This window comes from Plodia interpunctella, chromosome Z (genome assembly GCF_027563975.2).
Source record: "Plodia interpunctella isolate USDA-ARS_2022_Savannah chromosome Z, ilPloInte3.2, whole genome shotgun sequence".
Taxonomy (NCBI): domain Eukaryota; kingdom Metazoa; phylum Arthropoda; class Insecta; order Lepidoptera; family Pyralidae; genus Plodia; species Plodia interpunctella.
The window spans coordinates 12,097,521-12,112,049 of NC_071324.2; the positions used below are offsets into that span (position 1 = coordinate 12,097,521).

General features: G+C 42.1%; 4 protein-coding genes across 5 annotated transcripts; all 4 read right to left on the reverse strand.

Annotated features, from left to right (window-relative positions):
* Window positions 1–269: 269 nt before the first annotated feature.
* On the reverse strand, window positions 270–2,852 carry LOC128683197 (tubulin alpha-1 chain-like). 2 transcript variants are annotated; one of them, XM_053768541.2, is made up of 2 exons: window positions 2,749–2,852; window positions 270–1,812 (listed from the first exon to the last, which is right to left on the reverse strand). In XM_053768541.2, the coding sequence occupies exon 2, from the start codon at window positions 1,738–1,740 to the stop codon at window positions 388–390; it is 1,353 nt and encodes a 450-aa protein (XP_053624516.1). In that variant the 5' UTR covers window positions 1,741–1,812; window positions 2,749–2,852; the 3' UTR covers window positions 270–387. The 2 variants fall into 2 exon arrangements, with proteins under 2 accessions (XP_053624516.1, XP_053624517.1); XM_053768542.2 differs by lacking the exon at window positions 2,749–2,852 and adding an exon at window positions 2,535–2,661.
* Window positions 2,853–4,071: 1,219 nt separating this feature from the next.
* On the reverse strand, window positions 4,072–5,653 carry LOC128683200 (tubulin alpha-1 chain-like). The gene has a single exon (XM_053768546.2). The coding sequence runs from the start codon at window positions 5,569–5,571 to the stop codon at window positions 4,219–4,221; it is 1,353 nt and encodes a 450-aa protein (XP_053624521.1). The 5' UTR covers window positions 5,572–5,653; the 3' UTR covers window positions 4,072–4,218.
* Window positions 5,654–8,390: 2,737 nt separating this feature from the next.
* Window positions 8,391–9,985, reverse strand: LOC128683199 (tubulin alpha-1 chain-like). The gene has a single exon (XM_053768545.2). The coding sequence runs from the start codon at window positions 9,898–9,900 to the stop codon at window positions 8,548–8,550; it is 1,353 nt and encodes a 450-aa protein (XP_053624520.1). The 5' UTR covers window positions 9,901–9,985; the 3' UTR covers window positions 8,391–8,547.
* Window positions 9,986–10,800: 815 nt separating this feature from the next.
* LOC128683198 (tubulin alpha-1 chain-like) lies at window positions 10,801–12,606 on the reverse strand. Its single transcript, XM_053768544.2, has one exon. The coding sequence runs from the start codon at window positions 12,309–12,311 to the stop codon at window positions 10,959–10,961; it is 1,353 nt and encodes a 450-aa protein (XP_053624519.1). The 5' UTR covers window positions 12,312–12,606; the 3' UTR covers window positions 10,801–10,958.
* Window positions 12,607–14,529: the final 1,923 nt, after the last annotated feature.

Sequence of the window (14,529 nt, forward strand, 5' to 3'; positions counted from 1 at the left end):
AGGTGGGTAGGTAGAATGGCATGGCATTTCCTCTGTCATTGGTTAGATGGCAGAAGAAATAATTAGGTAAGTACCTGCAGTAACCACGTAATAGTGATGTGTATTTTCATCCAAAGTGTCCTTTCGTAGCTAAGTCAATACTAGTTACGAAAGTGCACGTAGGATAACGTATTCTCGAGAGTGGAACTACGGGCAACAGTTTCTCTAGGGAGATCCCAGCTGGGTATGATCTTGAGATGGTGTTTGAAAAGTAAGTTCAAGACAAATAATAAAAAAATGCACTTGTATACTTTATTTATCTGAAAAAAATAATAAAACATACGATACCGTAATGTAGAATGTATGAACTACTAGAAGAAATATATGTGTAAAGTAAATCTTGCAAAGTTAATATTCCTCGCCACCTTCACCCTCGCCCTCTCCGGAGTCCATCCCCACTTCCTCGTAGTCCTTCTCCAGCGCGGCCAAGTCCTCGCGAGCCTCCGAGAACTCTCCTTCTTCCATGCCCTCACCTACGTACCAGTGCACGAACGCTCGCTTGGCATACATCAGATCGAACTTGTGGTTCAGACGGGACCAGGCTTCTGCGATGGCCGTAGTGTTCGACAACATGCACACGGCGCGCTGGACCTTGGCCAAGTCTCCTCCGGGCACCACGGTGGGCGGCTGGTAATTGATCCCTACTTTGAACCCAGTGGGGCACCAGTCCACGAATTGAATGGTACGCTTGGTCTTGATCGTGCCGATAGCCGCATTGACGTCCTTCGGCACTACGTCTCCTCGATACAACATGCAGCAAGCCATATACTTCCCGTGTCGAGGATCGCATTTCACCATCTGGTTGGCGGGCTCGAAGCACGCGTTGGTGATCTCGGCGACGGACAGCTGCTCGTGGTACGCCTTTTCTGCGGAGATCACTGGGGCATACGTCGCCAGAGGAAAGTGGATGCGAGGGTATGGCACCAGATTAGTCTGGAACTCTGTCAAGTCGACGTTCAGAGCGCCATCAAATCTCAGTGATGCGGTGATAGAAGACACTATTTGCCCGATCAATCTGTTCAAATTGGTGTATGTGGGTCTCTCGATATCCAAGTTCCTCCTACAAATATCATAGATGGCTTCGTTATCCACCATGAAGGCGGCATCTGAGTGCTCCAGCGTCGTGTGTGTGGTGAGGATGGAGTTGTAAGGCTCCACCACAGCTGTCGATATCTGAGGCGCTGGATATATAGCGAATTCTAGTTTTGACTTCTTTCCGTAATCTACGGAGAGCCGCTCCATGAGAAGGGACGCGAAGCCCGACCCGGTACCTCCGCCGAAAGAGTGGAAGATTAGGAAACCTTGCAGGCCCGTGCATTGGTCGGCCAGCTTGCGAATTCTGTCCAGAACCAAGTCGACGATTTCCTTTCCGATAGTATAGTGTCCTCTGGCATAGTTATTCGCTGCATCTTCTTTGCCAGTGATTAGTTGTTCCGGGTGGAACAGCTGGCGGTAGGTGCCCGTGCGGACCTCGTCGACGACCGTCGGCTCTAGGTCGATGAACACTGCTCTGGGGACGTGCTTACCAGCGCCGGTCTCGCTGAAGAAAGTATTGAAGGAGTCGTCCCCTCCTCCCACGGTCTTGTCCGAGGGCATCTGCCCATCTGGCTGGATTCCATGTTCCAAGCAGTACAACTCCCAGCAAGCATTCCCAATCTGCACTCCGGCTTGCCCACCGTGTATGGATATGCACTCACGCATTTCTTATTATTAATGTGATGCTCTTAAATACTTTAAATCTTCGCTCTTTCTAGACGGGCGACGAAACTGACACTGAAATAGACAAAATACTGTCACTGACATTCCATGTTCTGTAAAATTTTTGAATTATCGAAATAAACCTGCCTGTATTTTTCTACGCCAATTACTATGTATTGATTTTGGTGTTGAGATATTTGGAAGGGTGGGGACACAGGCTACTTTTGCTTTGCGAGGAGCTGCGGGCAAACCTAGTGCGGTTAATAGACACTTTGTACAGGGACACTTTGCTAATATGGCTTTGCAGCTTTACATCCATTATGTTGAGACAAAAATCATCATTTTACAAGATTTTATTTTTAACTAGCAATGTAAATAAACATGTATGTCGCATGTCCTTATGTTTTGGGTTAATTCTTGCAACTAAGTTTGGAGCAGATAACTTCAACCGATAGAGCTGAAATTTTGTACACATATTTAGTTTGGATGACAATACAGTATTATAATAAGCATGATCTGATGGATGATCTCCAGATGTGGGAACTCGTCGACGGTTTACTGCACAGACACGATTTATTCGTCAGACATTAAACAAAAATGTCATTTTTGTAAAAAACATATTTTAGTCAAAGCTGTAACGTATAGCGTATACGTACTTATACTATATCAGCCGATTAAATTAGATTTGATAAACCGTACTCCTTTGTAAATGGTGCAATAAAGAGTTTATCTATCTATCTATCAATTAAACAAAGATTTATTTTGGTATGAAAGGAAAATTTGAAGAATTGTCAAACCTCGTCGAACAAACATTGTTTATGATGTCAGCTATCGATTCCTGCGTGGAATTACTGGTGTTAAAAATAACCCTGTATTAACTGATAGGAATCGTTTCGCTATATACAACAACAATATATATATATATATATATATATATATATATATATATATATATATATATATATATATATATATACTATTAAAATGATAATAGTTACAATAGTTACTCACAATAATATAAATTTGATATGATTTGTTTATTCGTGGAGACGTAAGTCAGCCTTCAGTTAGATTTAGATTTAATCTAGGCAGCTACTATGGTAGGTACCTGTCCCATGATTCAGATAGATGTCGCTGCAATATATACCTAATATATGGAGTGGGCACAGTGGCTGATTTACCAGTACGCTGAGTATTAGGAGGGAGTTGGAGTGATTAGCACTGGTGTTAGCAGCTCAGTGGCTGATTAACCTGTAGGCAGATTTTAGACGCCAAAATTTAAAATGTTATTGAAGTTTAGTTAAAGAGTGCCTGTTCGAAATTACAGCTCCCAATTCTCACTCAAGGTAAAGAAGGTGCGGCGAAATTTTAATCGCCTACTGGCGGCAGTTGTGTTAATTCGCCACTAGTGGGCTTTATCTAAGGCGGGAACTACGCGTCTCTGCCGTGCTCTCGTTCGGGTGCACCATAACCTATCATTATTAATGCCTGGTTTGCTTTCTATTCATAATAAAGCTTGGGAATCATGGCAATAATAATCTATGTGATTTGTCTATGTATATAACTTAAAAGTTAGAATATTTATGTAGTACTAATACCGTGTCGGAGCGGTGGTGGTGTAATGGTTAAGACCACCTGCCCGCCTGTGGATCGAAATGTCCCAGGTTCGAATCTCATTTTTACCACATGAGTTTGTATACCAATCTGACTCATGTTTAGTAGTTTTCATCGACCACCCAATTATTTTCGGTGAAGGAAAACATCGTGAGGAAATCTGCTGTTTATTATTAATTGTGTGCAAAATAAATATATTAGGACAAATCACACAAATTGAGCCAGCTCCAAAGTAAGTTCGAGACTTGTGTTATGGGATACGATACTATATTTTATAACAAATACATATATAGATAAAATGGAGAAGACAATGCATTAATAATGGCAAAGAAGTTGTTGTGTGTGTGTTATCATTCCACGTAACGACCCTCAGCCATTAGGAATAAGACTATGAAGAAGAATAGCTACTGCGTCAACTTTCTAGCAGTGTCGGGTGTATTGAGACAGTGACTTTGTTATTTACATCTCATTATCGAGTCGATTCGTAGTGTGTAGCTAACCAATCACAGTGCGCCTTCGTGACGCAACGCAAACCACACTCCATTTGATTGGTTCGCTGATTCTCACTTGTAATCGGTTTGATAGAAATGAAGTGCTAACCCGCACTTGAACTAAGTTCGAACGTTCTGGTTGTCTTTTTAATAACTGAAAAAAAATTTAATCGCCGTAAGCAGTGAAGGGAAAATAAAGGGTTTGAAGGGAGTAATGAAAAAACACAAAGAAAATGAAAAAAATAGTTATCTATATATTTTTATTTAATTTTACAATGCAAATAGTTTGGTGATAATGTATCCCTCACCAAAATATGACTTAAGGAACTGTAATTAATAGTCTAAAAACGTAAGTGCTATTACGTTAAAACAGTAATTAATATTCCTCGCCGCCTTCACCCTCGCCCTCTCCGGAGTCCATCCCCACTTCCTCGTAGTCCTTCTCCAGCGCGGCCAAGTCCTCGCGAGCCTCCGAGAACTCTCCTTCTTCCATGCCCTCACCTACGTACCAGTGCACGAACGCTCGCTTGGCATACATCAGATCGAACTTGTGGTTCAGACGGGACCAGGCTTCTGCGATGGCCGTAGTGTTCGACAACATGCACACGGCGCGCTGGACCTTGGCCAAGTCTCCTCCGGGCACCACGGTGGGGGGCTGGTAATTGATCCCTACTTTGAAACCAGTGGGGCACCAGTCCACGAATTGAATGGTACGTTTGGTCTTGATCGTGCCGATAGCCGCATTGACGTCCTTCGGCACTACGTCGCCTCGATACAACATGCAGCAAGCCATATACTTCCCGTGTCGAGGATCGCATTTCACCATCTGGTTGGCGGGCTCGAAGCACGCGTTGGTGATCTCGGCGACGGACAGCTGCTCGTGGTACGCCTTTTCTGCGGAGATCACTGGAGCATACGTCGCCAGAGGAAAGTGGATGCGAGGGTACGGCACCAAATTAGTCTGAAACTCTGTGAGGTCGACGTTTAGAGCGCCATCAAATCTCAGTGAAGCGGTGATAGAAGACACTATTTGTCCGATCAATCTGTTCAAATTGGTGTATGTGGGTCTCTCTATATCCAAGTTCCTCCTACAAATATCATAGATGGCTTCGTTATCCACCATGAAGGCGGCATCTGAGTGCTCCAGCGTCGTGTGTGTGGTGAGGATGGAGTTGTAAGGCTCCACCACCGCTGTCGATATCTGAGGCGCTGGATATATAGCGAATTCTAGTTTAGACTTCTTTCCGTAATCTACGGAGAGCCGCTCCATGAGAAGGGACGCGAAGCCCGACCCGGTACCTCCGCCGAACGAGTGAAAGATTAGGAAACCTTGCAGGCCCGTGCATTGGTCGGCCAGCTTGCGAATTCTGTCCAGAACCAAGTCGACGATTTCCTTCCCGATGGTATAGTGTCCTCTGGCATAGTTATTCGCTGCGTCTTCTTTGCCAGTGATTAGTTGTTCCGGGTGGAACAGCTGGCGGTAGGTGCCCGTGCGGACCTCGTCGACGACCGTCGGCTCTAGGTCGATGAACACTGCTCTGGGGACGTGCTTACCAGCGCCGGTCTCGCTGAAGAAAGTATTGAAGGAGTCGTCCCCACCTCCCACGGTCTTGTCCGAGGGCATCTGCCCATCTGGCTGGATTCCATGTTCCAAGCAGTACAACTCCCAGCAAGCATTCCCGATCTGCACTCCGGCTTGCCCACCGTGTATAGATATGCACTCACGCATTTCTCGTTAATTGGTGTTCTTAAATAACTAGGTTTTAGTCTTCGCACCTTCTAGACGGGCGACGTATCTGACACTTCAAAACAACTGTCACTAATATTCCATGTTCTACAAAATTTGAATTAAGTATCCATAAAAACCTCCCTGTAATATTAAGACGAAGTGTTTGTAAGTTCGTATGTAAACGATTTTCAAAATGTTTTCACCGGTCAGGAAGGACTTGCTAAATAAGTGTTCATCTCTAAATTTGAAAGTTATTTTAATGGTAACTTTATCTGCGTAGACTGAACTTTATATTACGATATATATTTCTTTTATCTGTGATTACGACATAACAGCATATGGGACGAAACAACAAAGGATACGAGACGAGTTAATTCGTTTCTATTTTCTTTCATCTGATGAGATGTGGACAGTGAAACGAGCCGTATCATGGGGCACCGCGAATGGCAACCGAGACTGACAATAGGGGCTTAGATGATATCTTTGATCAGCTGATATATTCTAGTACCTACGCTTTGTGTTAAAAGATTATTTTTATATAAGGAAAATTGAATGAATGAATGAAAATTCTCATTCATAAAACTAAACCACCGGCTAAAGTTACATTTTCCTTTAGTTAAAATATGTTTTGTTAAATAGTTATAATTCATCCGTGTTAAATCTTGTAAAGTAACTTATTTTAATTTAACACATTAACTTATGGATATGAGGGTTATTTACGCGAGCGAAGCGATCGAGATTACATATAACATTCTACTTGGGGCTAAAATACATTTTTTGCATGTTGTGTATGTTTGTTTGTTTGTAACGCGATAACTTTCGAACAGTTAGATATGCCAATATAATGTTTAAGTTCGTGGGGCATCAAAATCAGTTCAGTCGTTTTTGAGACGTTAAAATAGTCAACTTACGTTTGGTTTCGCCATGGAATTAGTAGCGACATCTGTTGGGGGGGACAGCCACCATAGTGGCTACCTACCTAGATTATGCGAAACTATTAGTTGGCACTCGGTACAAAAGGAAAGGTTACTACTATATACCCTGTTAAACAATAATAAACTCAAATCGCAAGGTACTAAATACTATTTTAGAATAACCATAGGTGACGAAAAATCCTTGAAAGAAACTCACTTTGTATTTGTGTGTCCCATTCACTCAATGTTGCCGAGCTGAAAATACTTTTTAATTTACAATTAATAAATGGTAATTTGTTTTGTATATCTTTTATTTCAGTCCTTAATAAAATCATTACTTTAAATCATGTTCATTACGCATGCTAGGAAGCCATTACACGTGCTATCAACATGAATTGATAATGATAATGTGAAAAGCTTTCGGTTGCTAACATGGAAATAGTATTTGTTTGCAATTCAATATAGCAACACCAACACCATTAAAGCAAACAGTAAAGCGTATGTAATAGACAAATAGCTGCTTGCTTTTTTCGTACACAAGTCTCGGGTTATAAAAATAAATATATTTTGAATAGTTGTTATATTTAAAATGTTTAATAATTATTGTGCTATGAGTGGTTGCAACAAGAAATTATATCCAGGTTGTGGGCTTTCATTCCACTGGTACAATTTCTTGTAATATTGTGACCACAAATTTCGATTTCTAACCGTATTGTATGGATTCTAATAACGTATATTTTTCAGATTGCCATAAAATAAAGAATTTCAAAAAATGGGCTTAAGTGACTCCTGGAAAATTAAAAAGCGTAATTCCATTTTTTTTTTCAGAAGCGAAGTCTTCAATATAACTTGGGACAAAAATACATTTTTGTATATGTGTGTGTATGTATGCACATATGGATTTATGGATATATGTATATATGGATGGATGGATGATTGTATGTATGTAACGCGATAACTTTCGAACCGTTGATTGGATTTTGATGAAATTGAAAAGGCACTCGTAATTTTAGTTAGTTTTAAAAAGAGTCCGGACCCGTGCTTTCCCAAAGTTCTTCACCTGGGTGAAGCACGGGGACTTCTAAGGTCCCGTGCTCCAACTGATGACGTTATAAAGTACCTTTTTCTATAAGTACGAGAGTTGCCGTAATTTTGTGAGTCATGAGAACGCGCGTATTTACGCTTTACTATAACAAGCCCACACTAGGTAATACGGCTTTATTATGAAACTTTGGTCAAATTGGGCGTGAAGTAATTTATATAAGAATGATTTGTGTCTTGATATAATTTATAGTTAAGGCGGAGAGATAATAAAACCCTGGAATACTAACACTTGTTTTATTCACTGCATAAAGTTCACAATTAGAATGTTCACAATAATTATACGTAAATGTACGATATGAATTTTGCGCGCTATCTATCCGGTACAAAAATCACTAGCGAGTATGGAGTGTGTCTAATTAAATCTCATAATTACAACAGAACCAAATGCATAGAAATTACGCGACTATATTGAAAGACTAAAACACCATCTCACAAAAGTACACTTCATTGCCTTCGTGCCTATTCCAGAAAACATGGTCTGTCACCCTCGTCAGAAAAGGACTCACGAAGATTTCGAGGCAGAGATCTCTCAACACGCGTTAGTCACTGAACTTTCCAGTTGTACGGAGTACCTACTAATGAAGTACCTACATACCATGGGTTTCCAATTATCTAGGTAGCTACTATGGTGGCTGTCCCCCAACAGACGTCGCTGCTATAGAACTTCCGGATAGGTAGGAGAAACCTGTGGATGCAGAATGCCAATGCCTGCTTGAACACGATCTCACTCAACGTTTAATCTTTCAGGATTTCACCAGCTAAAATAAATCAATTATACAACTACTAAGAAAAATAACTCAATTATACAAAAACTATTATATATAAGTTTATTTCATCTTACAAAGTTTCTATGCAATATGTTTTATCTCAAAAAAATAAGATATATTGAATTAAATGTAGGTAATTAAACAACTGTAAATAATCTAAAAAATTAAGTCCTACAATGTTAACATAGTAGTTAATATTCCTCGCCGCCTTCACCCTCGCCTTCTCCAGAGTCCATCCCCACTTCCTCGTAGTCCTTCTCCAGCGCGGCCAAGTCCTCACGAGCCTCCGAGAACTCTCCTTCTTCCATGCCCTCACCTACGTACCAGTGCACGAACGCTCGCTTGGCATACATCAGATCGAACTTGTGGTTCAGACGGGACCAGGCTTCTGCGATGGCCGTAGTGTTCGACAACATGCACACGGCGCGCTGAACCTTGGCCAAGTCTCCTCCGGGCACCACGGTGGGGGGCTGGTAATTGATCCCTACTTTGAACCCAGTGGGGCACCAGTCCACGAATTGAATGGTACGCTTGGTCTTAATCGTACCGATAGCCGCATTGACGTCCTTCGGCACTACGTCTCCTCGATACAACATGCAGCAAGCCATATACTTCCCGTGTCGAGGATCGCATTTCACCATCTGGTTGGCGGGCTCGAAGCACGCGTTGGTGATCTCGGCGACGGACAGCTGCTCGTGGTACGCCTTTTCTGCGGAGATCACTGGGGCATACGTCACTAGAGGAAAGTGGATGCGAGGATAAGGCACTAGATTAGTCTGGAACTCTGTGAGGTCGACGTTCAGGGCGCCATCAAATCTCAGTGATGCGGTGATAGAAGACACTATTTGTCCGATCAATCTGTTCAAATTGGTATATGTGGGTCTCTCGATATCCAAGTTCCTCCTACAAATATCATAGATGGCTTCGTTATCCACCATGAAGGCGGCATCTGAGTGCTCCAGCGTCGTGTGTGTGGTGAGGATGGAGTTGTAAGGCTCGACCACCGCTGTCGATATCTGAGGCGCTGGATATATAGCGAATTCTAGTTTAGACTTCTTTCCGTAATCTACGGAGAGCCGCTCCATGAGAAGGGACGCGAAGCCCGACCCGGTACCTCCGCCGAAAGAGTGGAAGATTAGGAAACCTTGCAGGCCCGTGCATTGGTCGGCCAGCTTGCGAATTCTGTCCAGAACCAAGTCGACGATTTCCTTCCCGATGGTATAGTGTCCTCTGGCATAGTTATTCGCTGCGTCTTCTTTGCCAGTGATTAGTTGTTCCGGGTGGAACAGCTGGCGGTAGGTGCCCGTGCGGACCTCGTCGACGACCGTCGGCTCTAGGTCGATGAACACTGCTCTGGGGACGTGCTTACCAGCGCCGGTCTCACTGAAGAAAGTATTGAAGGAGTCGTCCCCTCCTCCCACGGTCTTGTCCGAGGGCATCTGCCCATCTGGCTGGATTCCATGTTCCAAGCAGTACAACTCCCAGCAAGCATTCCCGATCTGCACTCCTGCTTGCCCACCGTGTATAGATATGCACTCACGCATTTCTGTTATTTAGTATTCTTAAATAATATAATGTGTATAGTCTTCTAGATGGGCGGCGTATGTGATACAAATATACAAAACAACTGTCACTGAGATTCCATGTTCTATAAAATTTGAATTATCCTTATAAACCAGCCTGTAATATTAAGAAGAAGTGTTTGTAAGTTTGTACGTAGTTTTAATCTTGATACCACAACTATTATTAAAATATTTTCACCAGTCAGGAAGGACATGCTAAATAAGTATTCTTCCTAAATTTTAAAGTTATTTTAATAGTAACTTTATCTGCAAAGACTGTTACAGTTTTTTATTACACAGTTAATAGGTATATAAGAAGCATATATGGGACGAAACAACAAAGGATAAGAGACGAGTATGGGATAATTCGTTTCTATTTTCTTTCCATGACCCACCTCATCTGATGGGATGTGGAGAGAGAAACGAACCGTATCATGGAGCACCGCGAATGGCACCCGAGATTGACAATAGGGGCTTAGATGATATCTTTGATCAGCTGATATATTCTAGTACCTACGCTTTGTGTTACAACATTATTTTTATATAAGGAAAATCTTGTTCATAAAACTAAATATCCGGCTAAAGTTAGTCTCCTTTTAAGTTATAATTGTTACTTACAATTAAGTAAATTTGATATAATTTTAATTCATAGAGACGTTGAAATAGTCAATTTACGTTTACATACAATTTGGTTTCGCATAATCTACAACAGATGTCGCTGCTATAGAAACTTCCGGGTAGGTAGGAGAAACCTGTAGATGCAGAACGCCTGTAGTCCGCAAACACCAAAAAGAGGCTACCAAACTTGTACACGATCTCACTCAACGTTTAATCTTTCAGGATTTCACCAGCTAAAATAAGACTAAGAAAAACAATTCTCAGTTATACAATATTATTATATATTTTTATTTCATTTTACAAAGTTTCTATGCAATATGTTTTATCTCCAGAAAATAACAAGATAAATTCAAATAATTAAATATAACTTAAAGAACTGTAAATAGTCCAAAAATTTAAGTCCTACAATGTTAACATAGTAGTTAATATTCCTCGCCGCCTTCACCCTCGCCCTCTCCGGAGTCCATCCCCACTTCCTCGTAGTCCTTCTCCAGCGCGGCCAAGTCCTCGCGAGCCTCCGAGAACTCTCCTTCTTCCATGCCCTCACCTACGTACCAGTGCACGAACGCTCGCTTGGCATACATCAGATCGAACTTGTGGTTCAGACGGGACCAGGCTTCTGCGATGGCCGTAGTGTTCGACAACATGCACACGGCGCGCTGGACCTTGGCCAAGTCTCCTCCGGGCACCACGGTGGGCGGCTGGTAATTGATCCCTACTTTGAACCCAGTGGGGCACCAGTCCACGAATTGAATGGTACGCTTGGTCTTGATCGTACCGATAGCCGCATTGACGTCCTTCGGCACTACGTCTCCTCGATACAACATGCAGCAAGCCATATACTTCCCGTGTCGAGGATCGCATTTCACCATCTGGTTGGCGGGCTCGAAGCACGCGTTGGTGATCTCGGCGACGGACAGCTGCTCGTGGTACGCCTTTTCTGCGGAGATCACTGGGGCATACGTCGCTAGAGGAAAGTGGATGCGAGGGTATGGCACCAGATTAGTCTGGAACTCAGTCAAGTCGACGTTCAGAGCGCCATCAAATCTCAGTGAAGCGGTGATAGAAGACACTATTTGTCCGATCAATCTGTTCAAATTGGTGTATGTCGGTCTCTCTATATCCAAGTTCCTCCTACAAATATCATAGATGGCTTCGTTATCCACCATGAAGGCGGCATCTGAGTGCTCCAGCGTCGTGTGTGTGGTGAGGATGGAGTTGTAAGGCTCCACCACCGCTGTCGATATCTGAGGCGCTGGATATATAGCGAATTCTAGTTTAGACTTCTTTCCGTAATCTACGGAGAGCCGCTCCATGAGAAGGGACGCGAAGCCCGACCCGGTACCTCCGCCGAAAGAGTGGAAGATTAGGAAACCTTGCAGGCCCGTGCATTGGTCGGCCAGCTTGCGAATTCTGTCCAGAACCAAGTCGACGATTTCCTTCCCGATGGTATAGTGTCCTCTGGCATAGTTATTCGCTGCGTCTTCTTTGCCAGTGATTAGTTGTTCCGGGTGGAACAGCTGGCGGTAGGTGCCCGTGCGGACCTCGTCGACGACCGTCGGCTCTAGGTCGATGAACACTGCTCTGGGGACGTGCTTACCAGCGCCGGTCTCGCTGAAGAAAGTATTGAAGGAGTCGTCCCCTCCTCCCACGGTCTTGTCCGAGGGCATCTGCCCATCTGGCTGGATTCCATGTTCCAAGCAGTACAACTCCCAGCAAGCATTCCCGATCTGCACTCCGGCTTGCCCACCGTGTATGGATATGCACTCACGCATTTCTTATTATTACGTTGCAGTTGAAAATTGAAATCTTGCTCCGCTTCTTTTATTAAATGGACGTCGAAACTGACACTCAATAAAAACTGTCAATTATATTTGACATACAAACGAATTGACTTTAAATAATTTATTATTCTTTCGTTTTCGCAATATAAATCTGGTATGAAAGAATTGGATATGAATTTTAAATTCCAGCTCTGTCCCTAAATGATATTAAGCGTGGGATAATGGAAGAACGTTAAAATTTGAGTGTTAAATTGACGTTAAATTTTGTGTAAAGCTTCGGTATGGTCACGCTTCAATCTAGTTAGCCACTGGGTTGCACGTTACATCAAATAGTAGTCACTTCGTTAGGTATTCATATAAAGTCTTTCATATGATATAAATGCTGTGTAAACAGGTGGGACGATTTCGATTAAATTTGGAACAGATATAACTAGTGGCCAAACATAGACTACTGCGGCCCCAGCTGTGGGCAACAGCTAGTATGGTATAATTGATTACATCATCTAACACCCTGTATACGTATTCTTACTTATAAAAGTTACTTGCAGCCCGACCCGGCTTCACTGGGGTAAAATCATAAATATGTAATCATGTAAATTTCACTCCTAAACCAGAAATCGCACTATCTATTTGATGAAGGTCCGTCAGGCTGTTTTTGAGTTTATCGCGTTCATACTGACTGATACAAAGACGCGACAGAATTGTCTTCTTATAATAATGCAGGAAAGTTTAGTAAAGATACTTAAAATGTTATAACTTTATTTTTAAAGAACAACAAACTTTTTCATTTTTGATATTAGCACTGTGTAATATGTCGCTGCGCTCATCATTTGTGGCCTAAGGCTTAGCCGAATGAGGACTTGGTCCAAGCTACGAGCGATTGAGTTTTGAAAAATCTTTAAACTTTATTTGACCACTTTCTCAGCGTGATTAATGTGTAATCGCACCTCAAATTAAAACATTCTAGGATGAATTCACGAGTGTTTTGAACTCCGCCGCGGGCTGTCATTAGTGTTTATTAAATTGTACCATGCACAGTAATCAATTTAATTGTCCTATTTTATTAATTAGTTAAGTACTAGTACAATGTTAATTTATTAAATGTTTAATTTTAAAAAATATTCCTTATTCAAAAAAATGTCGGACGCTAATGAAACGCTACACGCCGCGTTCAAACGCTCTAGTGCTAATAGTTTTTGAGCTGGACCGCGGACGGACGCAGACGTGTAAGCGAAAATCGCTTTCAACGTCGCGTTAGCTTAGCTTTTTACCTGTTGCTTCTGCCACAATCGAGCGTTGAAGCTCAAGGTCAGCTTTTCTTCTCCATTTGACACGGTCCTCGTATCCCTAGTTGTCAGACCATTGACACGCATATCCCTGACGACATCCAGTCACCACTTCTTGTGTTTGCGCGTCTTGCCAGGGCCAGGAACAATAATACAACTTACATATTTTTAAATGTTATGTAATGTTCTCTCGTATGTTGGTATACTATATTATAGTAATACAATAACTTGAATAAAAAATAATGTAAGATTAGGCTATAGCTCAACTCGATATAGCTCAAACAAATCTGTTCCACCGCTTATTTTCACGCACTCTACTATATCTGTACTGTTATTATAAAGAGGTAAGCGTTTGTGAGTTTGTATGTTTGGGGCAGGTAATCTCCGAAACTACCGAACCGATTTCAAAAACTCTTTTACCATTAGAAAGGTACATAATCCAAGATTGCTTTACCATTAGAAAGGTACATAATCCAAGATGGCTATATTTTATCTCAAAATTCCCACGAGAGCGAAGCCCCGGGCAACATCTAGTTGGAATATAAATGAAAACCTTTCTTCCATGCCTTCATGATGCAGAAAATCTGAAGATATCAGTGATCCAATCATTCGCCTTGTTTATTCAGTTCCTTCCTCAAGAAATTTGATGAATCACCCAATTATCAAGTAATTAAAAAGTATTGATCCTTTTGCCGCGTCTCTGAATGTTTATTTGTAAACAGTCGACGAGGGAAAATAAATAAACTCCCTCAAATAATGAGGAAAATCTGGAAATTAAATTGCCGCTGGATTGGTGGGTTTATTGTTTCCTCATAGCCTATAAAATAAATAAAAATAGACGGTAAAACTTTAGAGCGGATTCCAAAGAAACTTTGAACCATCGCCGAATTCCTAGCGTAAACCTATCGCCGCAAGTTAGTAGG

What these genes read in the sequence shown, in the direction of transcription:
- LOC128683198 (XM_053768544.2), bottom strand. Translation starts at nt 12,311, where the DNA reads ATGCGTGAGTGCATATCCATACACGGTGGGCAAGCCGGAGTGCAGATC.
- LOC128683199 (XM_053768545.2), bottom strand. Translation starts at nt 9,900, where the DNA reads ATGCGTGAGTGCATATCTATACACGGTGGGCAAGCAGGAGTGCAGATC.
- LOC128683200 (XM_053768546.2), bottom strand. Translation starts at nt 5,571, where the DNA reads ATGCGTGAGTGCATATCTATACACGGTGGGCAAGCCGGAGTGCAGATC.
- LOC128683197 (XM_053768541.2), bottom strand. Translation starts at nt 1,740, where the DNA reads ATGCGTGAGTGCATATCCATACACGGTGGGCAAGCCGGAGTGCAGATT.